Genomic DNA, 16751 nt, shown 5'->3' with positions numbered 1-16751 from the left:
GAGGTCTTAGGATAATAGCCACTTCTGTTCAGCTGCATCTGTGCTGGGGTCCATGTGAACTACTTCTCCTCTTTGGAGAATTTGTGCATCAAGATTACCAATTAGGAAGCCTCAGTCACTCTTCTGACCCTACATTTGTTGCCTGGACATGTAGAGTCACAGGCTCAGAATTTGGTATTACCTTTTCTCCACTGTCTTTTTCGGGAGCATGGACTTGAACGGAGAAACCGTTTCGGTGAGGGAATTAGTATCAGACACCAAATAAACACATTATCTTTTCCAGCAGACCAAGCTTGATGAGCCATAGGCAGGAATGCATACTGTTTCCTAGAGGGATGCAAGCCCTCTACAACACTACCTAATTTCGGTTAAGGATTGGTCATTTTTATTTCTCTGACAGGAGGGAGAATTGCTGACTCCCTTTTTAGGGTGCTCTAAGGCTAAGTCGGGCTTGCTAGTTGTGTACATGAAGAGAGGTGTTTTAAAGCTCCATCACACTTTTTACATTACACAATTACACTACAAAGTGTTTGGGCACAGAGACATGAAGTTTTTTTCCCAGAATCTCAAGATCCTTGGTCAGAGGCTTAGAACCTAGGTCCCAATAATTTAAAGTCAGCGACTTAGCCAACTAACCACATCTCTTTTAAACCAATGACAAATGTAACCCTTTGTCTTGCTAGGTGCGAGCAGCCCAGTGTCAAAGCTTTATCTCTCTTGTTTGTAAACGAAGAGCACCAAGGTCACCCAAAATCGGGAACCATATCAGGGAAATAAACCTCTCTGGTCTTATAGATACACTTGCATACGAGTTTGTGTGCACTATCCCGTTATCACAATAAAGTATTAATTTACCTCCTTGTATGCCACACTCTGGAAAAAATTGTCACAATAGTAAAAGAGTTGTCATCTGGTGTGAGCGCCAACAGCAAAGAGCACACAGCTGCGTGACCAACATTGGTATAAGCACATGCAAATAACACTTTGGGTGGTGAGGAGGGTACAGCTGGACACACTTTACCCCACAGTCTTCGGGCACAAAGAAGGGGAGTGGGGGGATTTAACTCAACAATTACTTCATCCCCCCTTCCCCACAGCCCTCCCTCCTAAACTCACTACAGCAAAGTGAGGGCGGTATGGCAGAAATTCATACCTTCTATCTTTGGGTCGGGTGAAGAAATGGGGAGGACAAGTGAAAGAGGGTGGGGGGGACGGGCGAAGGGGGGGCAGATGCAGAGCATTTGTTGAGGAGGTAATTTATCTTGGGTAGAGGTGAACAGAGCAGGGGCTGTGATTACTGTGATTAGTCCCCTGATTAGTCCCCCCTGCTCCAGGCATCAGAGGGGGGTGAGCAGGGGGTTATCAAACTGTTCTCCTAATGTCTGCCCACATGCTTGCGGTGTCTGCAAACTCTTTTAAATAACCAGATACACTTTGGCTGAAGTACCAGACACTCACATTTTGCCTTGGACCTCTAACACATTTTAAAGGATTTTCACCAAACCAATAAAATGCACTGAATGACCTAAAGACTGGGACCCGATAAAAAAATATGGAGATCATCCGGTCAGTGATTTCAGAGTTCTGCACAAGAAAAACATTCTACTGGCAATCCCGGTGCAAAAGCCACTGAAAAACGATTTTGGGACCTTGTGTAACTTATGAACCATTTGACTCATCTGCACCAAGTATGGCATGTTGTAAAATATCCTCCGACACATTTTTCTCAAACTTTGGCACAGATTGGTCAAGGGAGAACAAAATTATTAAGAGTATAAAGATTTGAGTTTCTATGGAGTGTGGTGTGAATCTTAACTAAACAGCTGGGGAATGCCCTTGTGTAAAAAATATTTTTTTTACAGAGGCACAGTATATGTATATTTGCAGTGTTGCTGCCACTAACGTTTCATCTCACTACAAATGAGTACTCAATACATGACAATTATAAAACCCCAACCAACAATTTTAATGCTTTGTATACTATGCTTCCACCATCACTCATGCATGGTGCGCCAATGCTTTGTGTGTGCAACTTACCACTACTGTGACTGCCTTCCGATGCCCCACAAAATCCATGTTAGTCTTCCAGCCATCCCTCTCAATAATCTGAGCCGTGGGTCCAGAGTTATTCATGGCATGAGCGGAGACCAAGTAGTGTCCATCTGGAGACCAGCTAAGGCGCAAGACATGGGTGGTCCCTCCGCACTGGAAAAGTAAAAGCATCCCCTCTCAGAAGTGTTAAAATCAAAGATTACTGCTTACCCAATGAAAGTTCTGGATGTACAGCGGTCTATAATACTTGCAGAAACTCCAGACTTCTCATAGCCATGCGTCTTCTTGACCACTAAAGACACAGCTAGAACACAGTGCCCCAACTTATCCTCCTTTACATAGTACGGTTCTCTCCTCATTTCTGTGGTAGCCCACTGAAAATGTGTTCTCATGCATTCCCTATCATTGGTTTGTGAACCTAGAAGCCTCCAGATGCACCATCTCTTTCTCCAATGTGCATGCTTATTAAAAAAAAAAAAAGTTATACCAATAAAAATGGTTTATCTTGGAGACATTTGGCTTGGGGGTGTGTAGCATCAACCCCACCTGCTCAACTGAGTAATCCAGAACCTGACAAGATATGAATACGTTCTTTGAGAAAAGCAGAAGAATCAAGAACTAACATTTCTGAGGTCAAAATTGAGCAATCAATCAATCTGGAAAGGTTGGACAGCAAGAAAGTCTGTATAGCTTGCTAAATCAGGGTTTTCGGGGAAGGACAAATAAACTTTCTCAATCAATCCAGGAACAGTACATCCTCCAATATGCACTCCCCGGGAGGCAGACAACGTCAAGTACTGATCTAGAAAGTAAATACATAGGGTTGTGTGATCCCCTGACGTCCGAAGGTACTCCGCAACATAGTGATTATAATCACTCACACCCTGGTGGAGCTTGATGGATTTGCTGCAGTGTATAGGATTCCATATTCTAACATTTTACTTCCCTTCTAGATGAAATGGAAGTGGAGAGCCATTTAAGACCTAGTCCCACAGCCAAGCAGCCAGATGACAAAGGGAATAATACTGATTATTTCCCTGCTCTTTTAAACAAAACATTGCAGCAACGTGGTCTATTAAGGCTTGATAAATGTTCCCCCAATTGGGGAAAGAGGGATTTGAGACAAAGTGAGCTGGCCTAGAATGCTAGAAGTGATGTTCCTCTATCCAGAGCACGAGCACCTGATGGCACTGCAGTGCGCTCCTCTTCCGCAAAGCAAAGAAATCACACAAAAATTATGTCTTCGGAGGCTGAAAGAAACAATTCTTTACAACTTTCATCTCCTAAATCCAGAATGTGACAATTAAGTTTAATCTTTGGTTGCTTCCATCAAAACTGAAACCAATTGAGAGCTATATACAGTTTTAAAGATCTTGTCGGAGACCACAAAGACATACGAGGTTATCAGACACCTACATCTATGGATACCCCTGTGCCGATACCAATGACAGAAAGGTGAAGTACTCGATCACTTTGGTCAGAGCATTAGGTCTCCTCAAAGGCGGAAATGATAAGATCAAAAAAGTATTCATCCTTGCTCCAATAACAGAGACATACATGTTCAAAACTCTGGGGGTTTCATATACTGGAGGTAAGAGAAACCGATCTAGTGAAAACAAAGAAATGCCACCAGCACTATTGAACTATAAATGATCTGGGACCAGAGACAAGCTGGATAAAAGACATCTTCATTGGTATATCAAATTTCACTTCTGTTTATCTTTTTTTATGTCCCCCTCCAAATGCTTTTAAGTTTTTACTTTTTAACTTATGCCAGGCAATTGTCAATAGCACTTTTTCTTAAACTGATGGTATGAGGCATGAAATTCCACTTTTTATGTCTCCCTTGCAGTAATGTATTAACTTTGTACTTTTTACCTTCTTCTCAGCTACCACTGAAACAATAAATAAATGAACGTCTTTATTGACAATGCTGACCATTAATGGCAAATCTTAGAATCCGTTGGTTTACCAGATTTGGATATCCCTATATGCCATTCAGTCTGCTGCAAATATTACCTACAGAGACTTAATCTGATGAGGTAAACTCTCCTGGTTCAGGTCATAAAATGAAAAAAACCGTCTGATTCCCCATGCTTATTAGGAACAAGAATGTACCCAGTATAAAATACCAAGTATCTGATGTGCTCTGGAACCAGTTAAACAGCTCTTAAAAGATGTTTCTCAATCTTTTTAACAAGTACTAGAGAGGATGACTTAGAGGGAGGGACTGAGTATAGTAATCCGTGACAATGTTTGGCTCCTATTGGTCGTCAATGGCACAAGGAGAAATCAATATAACATTTCTGCAGCCTGAGCTTTGGTAGCAGAAAATGGAAAACGTAAGACCTTGTTACAAGCTGTAAACTGTTCCACTTCCTCGCTGTGACCTTCAGTACAACTGACCATATCATTGGACTTAAGCAACCGAAAGAGGCCACCGTAGGAAAGATAGTACCTAAGTACTTACATCCTTTCTTGATGTAAGTGTTCAAAGGGTCACGCCAGATAACTTGGTCTCAGACAACACCAGGAATGCCTCTGTGATTTTCTTTATCCCCTTTCCTTCTTAATAACTATGCTCGCCTTGTGACCAAACTGATTTGGTATTTCAGCTCCAAGACAATATTGGACGCTGATGATGCACAGATTGTTCTCCATCTTGATCAGCAGTCACAAATCTGCTGCGGGCACACTCCATGACTCTTAGAACGAGCTCCAGCACTGTTTGACATATTACTTTCTAGAGTTTGATGCAAATAAGAAAACTGACCGATAGGAAGGCATTTATTGTACCATCGGTTTAGGTTGCACCAAATTCCTGAGACAAATTTCTCACCTTCAGAAATACCTTTCAAACCCATCTTTTCTGCTAGTTCAGCCACTATCCCTCGCTTATTTCTACCACTTGGCTGACAGTATGAGGAAACCACTAGTATCAGCATGATTTATAATAATTCCATTAAATCATAATAAAGTAAGGAATTCTTAAATGTGGACCATATAATAGATACACATATGAAACTGGTAAATAACTTTGACATAAAGCTCCATGTGTGAATTTGTGTCTATAGCTCACCTTCTGGGAATGCTTGAACGATGTAACAAAATGACAACACAAAAACTGTGGATCAATCTCATTGTTAAATAACTATGGCCCAATCTCATTGCTGAAAAACTATGGCCCAATCTCATTGCTGAAAAACTATGGCCCAATCTCATTGCTGAAAAACTATGGCCCAATCTCATTGCTGAAAAACTATGGCCCAATCTCATTGCTGAAAAACTATGGCCCAATCTCATTGCTGAAAAACTATGGCCCAATCTCATTGCTGAAAAACTATGGCCCAATCTCATTGCTTAAAAACTATGGCCCAATCTCATTGCTTAAAAACTATGGCCCAATCTCATTGCTTAAAAACTATGGCCCAATCTCATTGCTTAAAAACTATGGCCCAATCTCATTGCTTAAAAACTATGGCCCAATCTCATTGCTGAAAAACTATGGCCCAATCTCATTGCTGAAAAACTATGGCCCAATCTCATTGCTGAAAAACTATGGCCCAATCTCATTGCTGAAAAACTATGGCCCAATCTCATTGCTGAAAAACCATGGCCCAATCTCATTGCTGAATAACTATGCTAGAGTATTTGTCTGGGGATACAGCTTTGCGTTGAGCACGATGGCTTTACTGCCCATGCGCTGTTAATGCTGCCCACACATCACTAACTCCAGTCTTCCACTATTGCTGAGGCTGCTCAGTGGTAGTGGCCGCAGGTGAGGCTGCAGATTTTACCAGACTGAAGGAGAATGCTGCAATGGACGGTGGGAAAGACACTACTAAGTGTGGGATGAAAGGGAGGTTTCAGGTTGCTGGGCTGCTCGGAGCTCCTGGGAGGAGCGAATCTGTTTCAAGTGCCATGACGTCCCTTCTTTGTGGCTAACCACTAGTCAGGCTTCAGTTTTGGAGTGGGGGCCTCCAGAAGTTGCAGACATACATCAACTGAACTGCAGCTGGTGTGGGTGCTCCACAGAGAAGAAAGTGACTCAAGAAAGAGGCCCCTGGGGGTAATTGTTGAAAACGGGCCAGGAAGCGGAACCTTGCAGCCATGTGAAAGTGGTGGGAAGTGACTGAAATGGGGATAAAAGAAGAAAAGTAAACATAAATCTTAGAGCCTTGAAGGAGATGATATGTCACAGATGGCAAGAGATGTAACTGTGGGAATACTGACTAGAGTCAACTAGAAATGATGGGTATGCTGGACAACACAGTACGAAAAATGGAGACGATGGAGAAACGAGTCTCTGTTGCAGAAAAACATTTAATAAAAATATGTCACATGGAAACAAGGAGTGATTAAGAGGAGCTACAGGCACAATAACATAAGGAATGTAAAGACATAGCAGCTAATGTTATGGTGACAACAGATAAGCTGTCGGTACCCAGAAATAAATAAATAAATAAATAAATAGTGGCTAGTAGCTGAGCAAAAGGGTTCTTCTCGCTTGTAACCCTTGAAAACACTCTACATAAAGCAATCCATTTCATTTTTTGGTGAATAGACAACGTTGATGACACAGTGCTTAAGTCCTACGGTCAACTCACAATCTGAGACCTTTGGCACCATGAAGAATCAGCAGCTGTTTTCTGTGGTTAGCTCGGCAGCCCCCAGGGACCTATGATGCAAAGCGTCATGGGGCTGACACCCAGGAGCCCTTGTTCCTGGAAGAGCTTTCGTCCCTCTAAGTCTCCCATGAACTTGCCAACAGACATGCTGGTAGGCTCTTTCTTTTGTTTCGTGGTGGTTTCCTGTCTGGACATGAATCTGCAACAGTGTCACCGGCGCCACGGAGGCATGTGCAGACTCGCCGCCTGCATCTATGAAGAAGCGGGCCAGGAGGCATTAACAACAACAGCGTCAGGAGGCTCACAACGTATGTCCCGCTGCAATACACAGGCACAGACTTTGCTTGAGAGCCCAGGTGTACTACAAATAACTTTTTCAGATTCTAAAACTATAAGCTAATGGAACTCAACTCTCAGAGACTTACTTATGGTTACAAACACAGTATTACAAAAACCGTCATATGCTGGCATTGCATACTGTGAGCCAGCACCTGTGCATTTACCTCTCATATCGTTTTAAATGCCTTTCCAGCAGCACCTTAGTGATCCTCTTTGCTCCCTGCGTCTACTGTTTGTGGGGCACAACGTAATTGGCATATTACAGTAGTTTTTGATTCCACAAGTAGAAGCACTGGGCTCAACACTGGTTATTAAGAGATACTGTGTTGTGTGTTGAGTCCTGAGTCTCTAACTCCAAACTACTTCCCCGAGTTAGCCTTGGATTTCTTGCTTCGCTACCCTGACAACTAAGTGCCAAAGGGATGCGCATGGAGTATAGGTTACTAGTGGTCATAGCAAGCCAGACCAGGGGTATCAGCGGTAAAATAACTCAACCCCCATTGTTGAGGACCTGACAGATTCTGACAGCTATCCAATAAGATAAAGGGTCAAATAGAGAAATTCACGGAAAATAAAGGTGTGAGGGAAGGGGGAAGAGCAGCGGAAAAAGCAGGAGCGAATGACCGGGAAAGTGAAAAAAGAGGCAGAGGGCAGAAACGGGAGAGAACGGGAGGGAGATAAAATGACAAGTCGACAATGGGTGAGAAGGTGATAGTGGGGAAAGAAACGAAAAGGGAAGGGCAGAGATAGAAACAAATAAAGGGATGGACAAAATTGGGAACAGAGGAAGAAAGGACTAAAAGAGGAAAGATGAAGGAAGAAAGATGCTTAATATACACAAACACACTCTACAAAAGTGTCATGGGTTTTTACTCAGAAGAGAAATAAAATTATTAGGAAAAAACTTTGAGACCCAAACCTATTTCAATAAAAAGAATGCATTGCATATTCGCAACCCTCCTTGCCACAAGATCCACTGATGGCCACACTCATGAGGTCACAGGCAACAGCACAAATGGCATTGATAACATCAATGAAGCTGATAGTGGGGCTGGGAAATAACTATTGCTGATTCCTTAATATGAGGTTCATATTGATATGGGACATGTCCAAGGTGCCAAAATTACCCCACAACACGACCATGCGTCCGTCAATATACATGTGCACATAAAAGCAAATGTGCACACATACTTTCTAAAGTGCAAATAAAATATTAATCAACAGAACCAACTACTTAGATATTTGTGTACATCGCACAATGCCAACAATCAGACAAATTCGAACATAGCTACCTAAAGAGAGGAATAAATGGGGTTTCAGATTAACAATAATCCCATCAGATGGCTGCTAAGTGTCAATAGTGAGATGCAGGACAGGTACCTCATCAAAGGGTTTTGTGATGCTGGTTTCCAGCTGCCAGTCTAGTGTCCTCCACACCTTCAGGCTGCGGTCGTCAGCTTGGGAGGCAATATACTTCCCCACGGGATCCCAAGTCAGCCCTTTTACCAGGCCCGAGTGCCCCTGCAAGGTGGCAATAATTTCTATCAGAAAGAAATGTACATTAAAAGGTCGGTTAAAATGAACACAGAGAAGAAAAGGTAAACTAAGTGCACATCCACAATTAATTTGCTTGGTCGAAACAATAGTTCCAGTTGTGTCCTTTAAAAATAAAATCTTAAATGGGAGAATCAGATTAGACAAGGGCGAGGAAGGAATTTCCAAGTAATCCTCACGTGGATCTTACTTTTTTTTTTTTTTTTTAAATCAATGATCCAGTTCTGCATTGTCTTCATTAATAATGGTTGATTTCACTAATTTCAAAGCTAGTTCAAGACAACAGATACTTTTATTATTAGGTACATACAAGTTATTTCAGTTAAGTTCAACATTTTGACAACTGTAACCCATTTGGGTTTGTCTTGACCTGACTCCATAGAACAAGTATAGAAAATAGGAAAAGGGACTTTTGGGGTGTGTGCCCAAATAGAAGGTGGAAAGAGAGCAGCGAGACAGAAAAAAATTAGTGATCGACGAGAAATCGCCATGCTAAGATGCCAGGGTTGCGGAATTTATAACATTTCACTAAACATCTTTTTCTATTGTCATTGAAACATTTTCCAAAGTAGGCTTTCCTTCTCCTTAATTCCTTGTAAACATGGAGACACACTTTTAACATGCACGTATGCCTTACTGTAAGGAAATGCTTCCTTGACATGGTTACCCCCTGACTTTTTGCCTTTGTTGATGCTAAGTTTTGATTGAAAGTGTGCTGGGACCCTGCTAACCAGGCCTCAGCACCAGTGTTCTTTCCCTAAAACTGTACCTTTGCTTCCAAAATTGGCACAGACCTGGCACTCTGATAGGTCCCTTGTAACTTGTACCCCTGGTACCAAGGGCCCTGATGCCAGGGAAGGTCTCTAAGGGCTGCAGCATGTCTTATGACACCCTAGGGACCCCTCACTCAGCACATGCACACTGCCTCACAGCTTGAGTGTGCTGGTGGGAGAAAATGACTAAGTCAACATGGCACTCTCCTCAGAGTGCCATGCCTACCTCACACTGCCTGTGGCATAGGTAAGTCACCCCTCTAGCAGGCCTTACAGCCCTAAGGCAGGGTGCACTATACCACAGGTGAGGGCATATGTGCATGAGCACTATGCCCCTACAGTGTCTAAGCAAAACCTTAGACATTGTAAGTGCAGGGTAGCCATAAAGAGTATATGGTCTGGGAGTTTGTCAAACACAAACTCCACAGTTCCATAATGGCTACACTGAAATCTGGGAAGTTTGGTATCAAACTTCTCAGCACAATAAATGCACACTGATGCCTGTGTGGAATTTAGTGTAACATGCACCCAGAGGGCATCTTAGAGACGCCCCCTGAATACCAATCCGACTTCTGGTGTGGAGCTGACCAGTTTCTGCCAGCCTGCCACAACCAGACGAGTTGCTGGCCACATGGGGAGAGTGCCTTTGTCACTCTGTGGCCAGGAACAAAGCCTGCACTGGGTGGAGGTGCTTCACACCTCCCCCTGCAGGAACTGTAACACCTGGCGGTGAGCCTCAAAGGCTCACCCCCTTTGTTACAGTGCCCCAGGGCACTCCAGCAAGTGGAGATGCCCGCCCCTCCGGCCACTGCCCCCACTTTTGGCGGCAAGGCTGGAGGAGATAATTAGGAAAACAAGGAGGAGTCACCCACCAGTCAGGACAGCCCCTAAGGTGTCCTGAGCTGAGGTGACCCCTGCCTTGAGAAATCCTCCATCTTAGTTTTGGAGGATTCCCTTCAATAGGATTAGGGATGTGCCCCCCTCCCCACAGGGAGGAGGCACAATGAGGGTGTAGCCACCCTCCAGGACAGTATCCATTGGCTAATACCCTCCCAGACCTAAACACACCCCTACATTTAGTATTATGGGGCACCCAAGAACCCAGGAAATCAGATTCCTGCAACCTGAACTACAAAGAAGGACTGCTGACCTACAAGCCTGCAGAGACGACGGACGACGACAACTACCGGCCTGTCTCCAGAGTCGAAAACCTGCAACCAGCGACACATCCAACAGGGACCAGCGACCTCTGAAGCCTCAGAGGACTGCCCTGGCCCCAAGACCAAGAAACTCCCGTGAGCAGCAGCTTTGCTCAAAACCAGCTACATCTTTGCAACAAAAAAGCAACTTCAAAAGAATTTACTCTTCCCGCCGGAAGCGTGAGACTTCACACTCTGCACCAGACGCCCCCGGCTCGGGATCCAGAGAACTAATACCACAGGGAGGACTCCCCGGCGACTGCAACCCCGTGAGTAGCCCGAGATGACCCCCCTGGGCCCCCACAGCGACGCCTGCAGAGAGAATCCGGAGGCTCCCCCTGACCGCAACAGCCTGTAACAAGGGACCCAACGTCTGAACCAAGCACTGCACCCGCAGCCCCCAGGACCTGAAGGAACCGAACCTCAGTGCAGGAGTGACCCCCAGGTGACCCTCTGCCTAGCCCAGGTGGTGGCTGTCCCGAGGAGCCCCCCTGCTGTGCATGCCTGCACCGCTAGAGTGACAACCAGGTCCCTCCATTGTTTCCTATCTAAAACCCGACGCCTGCTTTGCACACTGCACCAGTATTTAGGGGCTCCACAGATCCCAGGAAATCAGATTCCTGCAACTTTAACAAGAAGAAGGACTGCTGACCTGAAGCCCTGCAGTGAAGACGGAGACGACAACTGCTTTGGCCCCAGCCCTACCGGTCTGTCTCCCAACTTCGAAGAAAACTGCAACAGCAATGCATCCAACAGGGACCAGCGACATCTGAAGCTTCAGAGGACTGCCCTGCAACCAAGGACCAAGAAACTCCCGTGAACAGCGGCCCTGTTCAACAACCTGCAACTTTCTTGCAACAAAAAAACAACTTTAAAGACTTCACGTTTCCCGCCGGAAGCGGGAGACTTTCCACTCTGCACCCGACGCCCCTGACTCGACCTGCGGAAAACCAACACTTCAGGGAGGACTCCCTGGCGACTGCGAGCCGGTGAGTAACCAGAGACGACCCCCCCCCCCGAGCCCCACAGCGACACCTGCAGAGGAAATCCAGAGGCTCCCCCTGACCGCAACTGCCTGTAACAAGGGACCCGACGCCTGGAAGCAACACTGCACCCGCAGCCCCCGGGACCTGAAGGAACCGAACTCCAGTGCAGGAGTGACCCCCAGGCGACCCTCTGCCTAACCCAGGTGGTGGCTACCCCGAGGAGCCCCCCTGTGCCTGCCTGCATCGTTGAAGAGACCCCTGGGTCCCTCCATTACTTCCTATCTAAAACGCGACGCCGGTTTGCACACTGCAACCGCCGCCCCTGTGCCGCTGAGGGTGTACTTTCTGTGCCTGCTTGTGTCCCCCCCGGTGCCCTACAGAACCCCCCTGGTCTGCCCCCCGAGGACGTGGGTACTTACCTGCTGGCAGACTGGAACCGGGGCACCCCTGTTCTCCAATGAAGCCTGTGTTTTTTGGGCACCTCTTTGACCTCTGCAACTGACGGGCCCTGAGCTGCTGGGGTGGTAACTTTGGGGTTGCCTTGAACCCCCAACGGTGGGCTACCTTGGACCCAAATTTGAGACTTGTAAGTGTTTTACTTACCTGCAAACTTAACCTTTACTTACCTCCCCCAGGAACTGTTGATTTTTGCACAGTGTCCAATTTTAAAATAGCTTATTGCCATTTTGTACATGCTATTGTGATTAGTCAAAGTTCCTAGAGTACCTAAGTGAAATACCTTTCATTTGAAGTATTACTTGCAAATCTTGAACCTGTGGTTCTTAAAATAAACTAAGAAACTATATTTTTCAATATAAAAACCTATTGGCCTGGAGTAAGTCTTTGAGTGTGTGTTACTCATTTATTGCCTGTGTGTGTACAACAAATGCTTAACACTACCCTCTGATAAGCCTACTGCTCGACCACACTACCACAAAATAGAGCATTCAAATTATCTATTTTTGCCACTATCTTACTGTAGGAAGTTGGCTCTGTATGCACTATTTCAAAGTAAGGAATAGTATGCACAGAGTCCAAGGGTTCCCCTTAGAGGTAAGATAGTGGCAAAAAGAGATAATACTAATGCTCTATTTTGTGGTAGTGTGGTCGAGCAGTAGGCTTATCCAAGGAGTAGTGTTAAGCATTTGTTGTACATACACACAGGCAATAAATGAGGAACACACACTCAGAGACAAATCCAGCCAATAGGTTTTGTTATAGAAAATGAAAATGTCACTTACCCAGTGTACATCTGTTCGTGGCATCAGTCGCAGTAGATTCGCATGTTCTGCAATAGCTCGCCATCTGGTGTTGGGCCGGAGTGTTACAAGTTGTTTTTCTTCGAAGAAGTCTTTCGAGTCACGGGACTGAGTGACTCCTCCTTTTGTCTTCATTGCGCATGGGCGTCGACTCCATCTTCGATTGTTTTTCCCCGCAGAGGGTGAGGTAGGAGTTGAATTGTAGTAATAGTGCCCATGCAATGGAGTGACTAAGTATGCACGTATTTAAGGTTGAGATGATACATATATAAATAATTGAAGGTAACTTCCAAACTGCTACAGGCTCCCGGGGAGGCGGGTGGGCACATGCGAATCTACTGCGACTGATGCCACGAACAGATGTACACTGGGTAAGTGACATTTTCAGTTCGATGGCATCTGTCGCTGTAGATACGCATGTTCTGCATAGACTAGTAAGCAGTTATTTCCCCAAAAGCAGTGGATCAGCCTGTAGGAGTGAAAGTAGTCTGAAATAATGTCCTTAATACGGCTTGACCTACTGTGGCTTGTTGTGCGGATAACACGTCTACACAGTAGTGCTTGGTGAATGTGTGAGGCGTAGACCATGTGGCTGCCTTACATATTTCTTGCATTGGGATGTTTCCTAGAAAGGCCATGGTAGCACCTTTCTTTCTGGTTGAGTGTGCCCTTGGTGTAATGGGCAGCTGTCGTTTAGCTTTAAGGTAGCAGATTTGGATGCATTTAACTATCCATCTGGCTATACCTTGTTTTGAAATTGGGTTTCCTGTGTGAGGTTTTTGAAAGGCAATAAAGAGTTGTTTAGTCTTTCTGATGTTTTTTGTTCTGTCAATGTAATACATTAATGCTCTTTTGACATCTAATGTATGTAGTGCCCTTTCAGCTACGGTATCTGGCTGTGGAAAGAACACTGGAAGTTCCACTGTTTGATTTAGATGGAACGGTGAAATAACCTTTGGCAAAAATTTAGGATTGGTCCTTAGGACGACTTTATTTTTGTGTAGTTGTATAAAAGGTTCCTGTATTGTAAACGCCTGAATCTCGCTTACTCTTCTTAGGGAAGTAATGGCGATGAGAAATGCCACCTTCCAGGTTAGGAACTGTATTTCGCAGGAGTGCATGGGTTCAAAAGGTGGACCCATAAGTCTAGTTAGGACAACATTTAGGTTCCATGAAGGAACAGGTAGTGTTCTTGGTGGTATAATTCTCCTAAGGCCCTCCATGAATGCTTTAATGACTGGTATCTTATATAGGGAAGTTGAATAGGTAGTCTGCAGGTATGCAGATATTGCTGCAAGGTGAATCTTGATGGAAGAGAAAGCTAGGTTAGATTTTTGTAAGTGAAGCAAGTAACCCACTACATGTTCTGGAGTTGTGTGTAATGGTTGTATTTGATTAATATGGCAGTAGCAAACAAACCTCTTCCATTTACTTCCATAGCAGTGCCTGGTGGATGGCCTTCTGGCTTGTTTTATGACTTCCATACATTCTTGGGTAAGTTGTAAGTGCCCGAATTCTAGGATTTCAGGAGCCAGATTGCTAGATTCAGCGATGCTGGATCTGGGTGTCTGATCTTTTGGTTGTGCTGTGTCAACAGATCTGGCCTGTTGGGCAATTTGATGCAGGGTACCACTGATAGGTCTAGCAGCGTTGTGTACCAGGGTTGCCTTGCCCAAGTTGGTGCTATCAATATGAGTTTGAGTTTGCTTTGACTGAGTTTGTTTACCAGGTAAGGAAGGAGAGGGAGAGGAGGAAAAGCGTAAGCAAATATCCCTGACCAGTTCATCCATAGGGCATTGCCTTGGGATTGTTTGTGTGGGTATCTGGATGCGAAGTTTTGGCATTTTGCGTTCTCCCTTGTCGCAAACAAGTCTATCTGAGGTGTTCCCCAGAGTTTGAAATAAGTGTTCAGAATTTGGGGGTGAATTTCCCATTCGTGGACCTGTTGGTGATCTCGAGAGAGATTGTCTGCGAGTTGATTTTGGATCCCTGGTATAAACTGTGCAATTAGGCGAATTTGGTTGTGAATTGCCCAATGCCAAATTTTCTGTGCTAGCAGGCTTAACTGCGTGGAGTGCGTCCCTCCCTGCTTGTTTAGATAATACATTGTTGTCATGTTGTCTGTTTTGACGAGAATGTATTTGTGAACTATTATTGGTTGGAAAGCTTTTAGTGCTTGAAAAACTGCTAGAAGTTCTAGGTGATTGATATGCAGTTTTGTTTGATGTACGTTCCATTGTCCTTGTATGCTGTGTTGATCGAGGTGTGCTCCCCACCCTGTCATGGAAGCATCTGTTGTTATTACGTATTGTGGCACTGGGTCTTGGAAAGGCCGCCCCTTGTTTAAATTTATGTTGTTCCACCACAGAAGCGAGAGGTAAGTTTGGCGGTCTATTAACACCAGATCTAGAAGGTGACCCTGTGCTTGAGACCACTGTGATGCTAGGCATTGTTGTAAGGGCCTCATGTGCAGTCTTGCGTTTGGGACAATGGCTATGCATGAGGACATCATGCCTAGGAGTTGTAATACCATCTTTGCCTGTATCTTTTGTGTTGGATACATGCGTTGTATGATGGTGTTGAAATTTAGAATTCTTTGTGGACTTGGAGTGGCTACTCCCTTTGATGTGTCTATTATGGCTCCTAGGTATTGTTGTACCTTGCGCGGCAGAATGTTGGATTTTGTAAAGTTGACGGTGAACCCGAGTTTGAAGAGGGTTTGTATGATCTGATTTGTGTGATTTGAGCACTGTATGAACGAATGGGCCTTGATTAGCCAGTCGTCCAAATATGGGAACACATGTATTTGCTGCCTTCTTATGTGTGCAGCGACTACCGCTAGACATTTGGTAAAGACTCTTGGTGCGGTTGTTAATCCGAAAGGCAGTACCTTGAATTGGTAATGTATTCCTTTGAATACAAACCTTAGGTATTTCCTGTGCGATGGGTGTATTGGTATATGAAAATAAGCATCCTTGAGGTCTAAAGTTGCCATGTAGTCGTGTAGTTTTAGCAATGGCAATACTTCTTGTAGTGTGACCATGTGGAAGTGGTCTGATTTGATGAAAGTGTTCACTACTCTGAGGTCTAGGATTGGTCTCAGCGTTTTGTCCTTCTTTGGTATCAGAAAGTACAGTGAGTAAACTCCTGTGTTTATTTGTGTGTTTGGCACTAATTCGATTGCATTCTTTTGCAATAGTGCCTGCACTTCTATCTCCAGGAGATTGGAATGGTGTGTTGTTAAATTTTGTGCTTTTGGTGGTATGTTTGGAGGGAATTGTAGAAATTCTATGCAATAACCATGTTGGATAATTGCTAGAACCCAAGTGTCTGTAGTGATTTCCTCCCATGCTTTGTAATAATGACCTATTCTTCCCCCCACTGGTGTTGTGTGGAGGGGGTGAGTGACCTGTGAGTCATTGTTTAGTAGTAGGGGTTTTGGGGCTTTGAAATCTCCCTCTATTTCTAGGGAATTGGCCTCCTCTATATTGTCCCCGAAAACCTCCTCTATACTGTCCCTGGTAAGTGGACGGTGTTGCTTGTGAGGTGCTGGCTTGTGTGCTTTGACCCCGAAACCCCCCTCGAAAGGGCGTTTTACGGAATGTGCTGTAATTCCCTCTGCTCTGCGGGGAGTAGAGTGCGCCCATGGATTTGGCAGTGTCCGTATCTTTTTTGAGTTTCTCAATCGCTGTGTCCACTTCTGGACCGAACAGTTCTTTTTCATTAAAAGGCATATTGAGAACTGCTTGTTGAATCTCTGGTTTAAATCCAGACGTTCGGAGCCATGCATGCCTTCTGATAGTTACAGATGTATTAATTGTCCGTGCAGCTGTATCTGCAGCGTCCATGGAGGAACGTATCTGGTTGTTGGAGATGGTCTGTCCCTCCTCAACCACTTGTTTTGCCCTATTTTGGAAGTCCTTGGGCAGATGTTCAATGAGATGTTGCATCTCGTCCCAGT

General features: G+C 44.7%; 1 protein-coding gene across 4 annotated transcripts in view; it reads right to left on the bottom strand.

The window, feature by feature from the left end:
- HIRA (histone cell cycle regulator) overlaps positions 1-16751 on the bottom strand; it is a 391587-nt gene that overhangs the window by 296510 nt on the left and 78326 nt on the right. For all 4 annotated transcript variants that reach the window (XM_069215325.1, XM_069215322.1, XM_069215324.1 and 1 more), the window contains exons 7-8: positions 8400-8560; positions 2038-2205 (exon numbers count right to left, since the gene is read on the bottom strand). In XM_069215325.1, the coding sequence (XP_069071426.1) occupies positions 2038-2205; positions 8400-8560 (329 nt within the window). The remainder of the gene's footprint in view (positions 1-2037; positions 2206-8399; positions 8561-16751) is intronic.

This window comes from Pleurodeles waltl, chromosome 11 (assembly GCF_031143425.1).
Source record: "Pleurodeles waltl isolate 20211129_DDA chromosome 11, aPleWal1.hap1.20221129, whole genome shotgun sequence".
NCBI classification, from domain to species: Eukaryota; Metazoa; Chordata; class Amphibia; order Caudata; family Salamandridae; genus Pleurodeles; species Pleurodeles waltl.
Note: the sequence above shows the minus strand (reverse complement) of the source record. Positions and strands in the feature narration are given on the sequence as shown.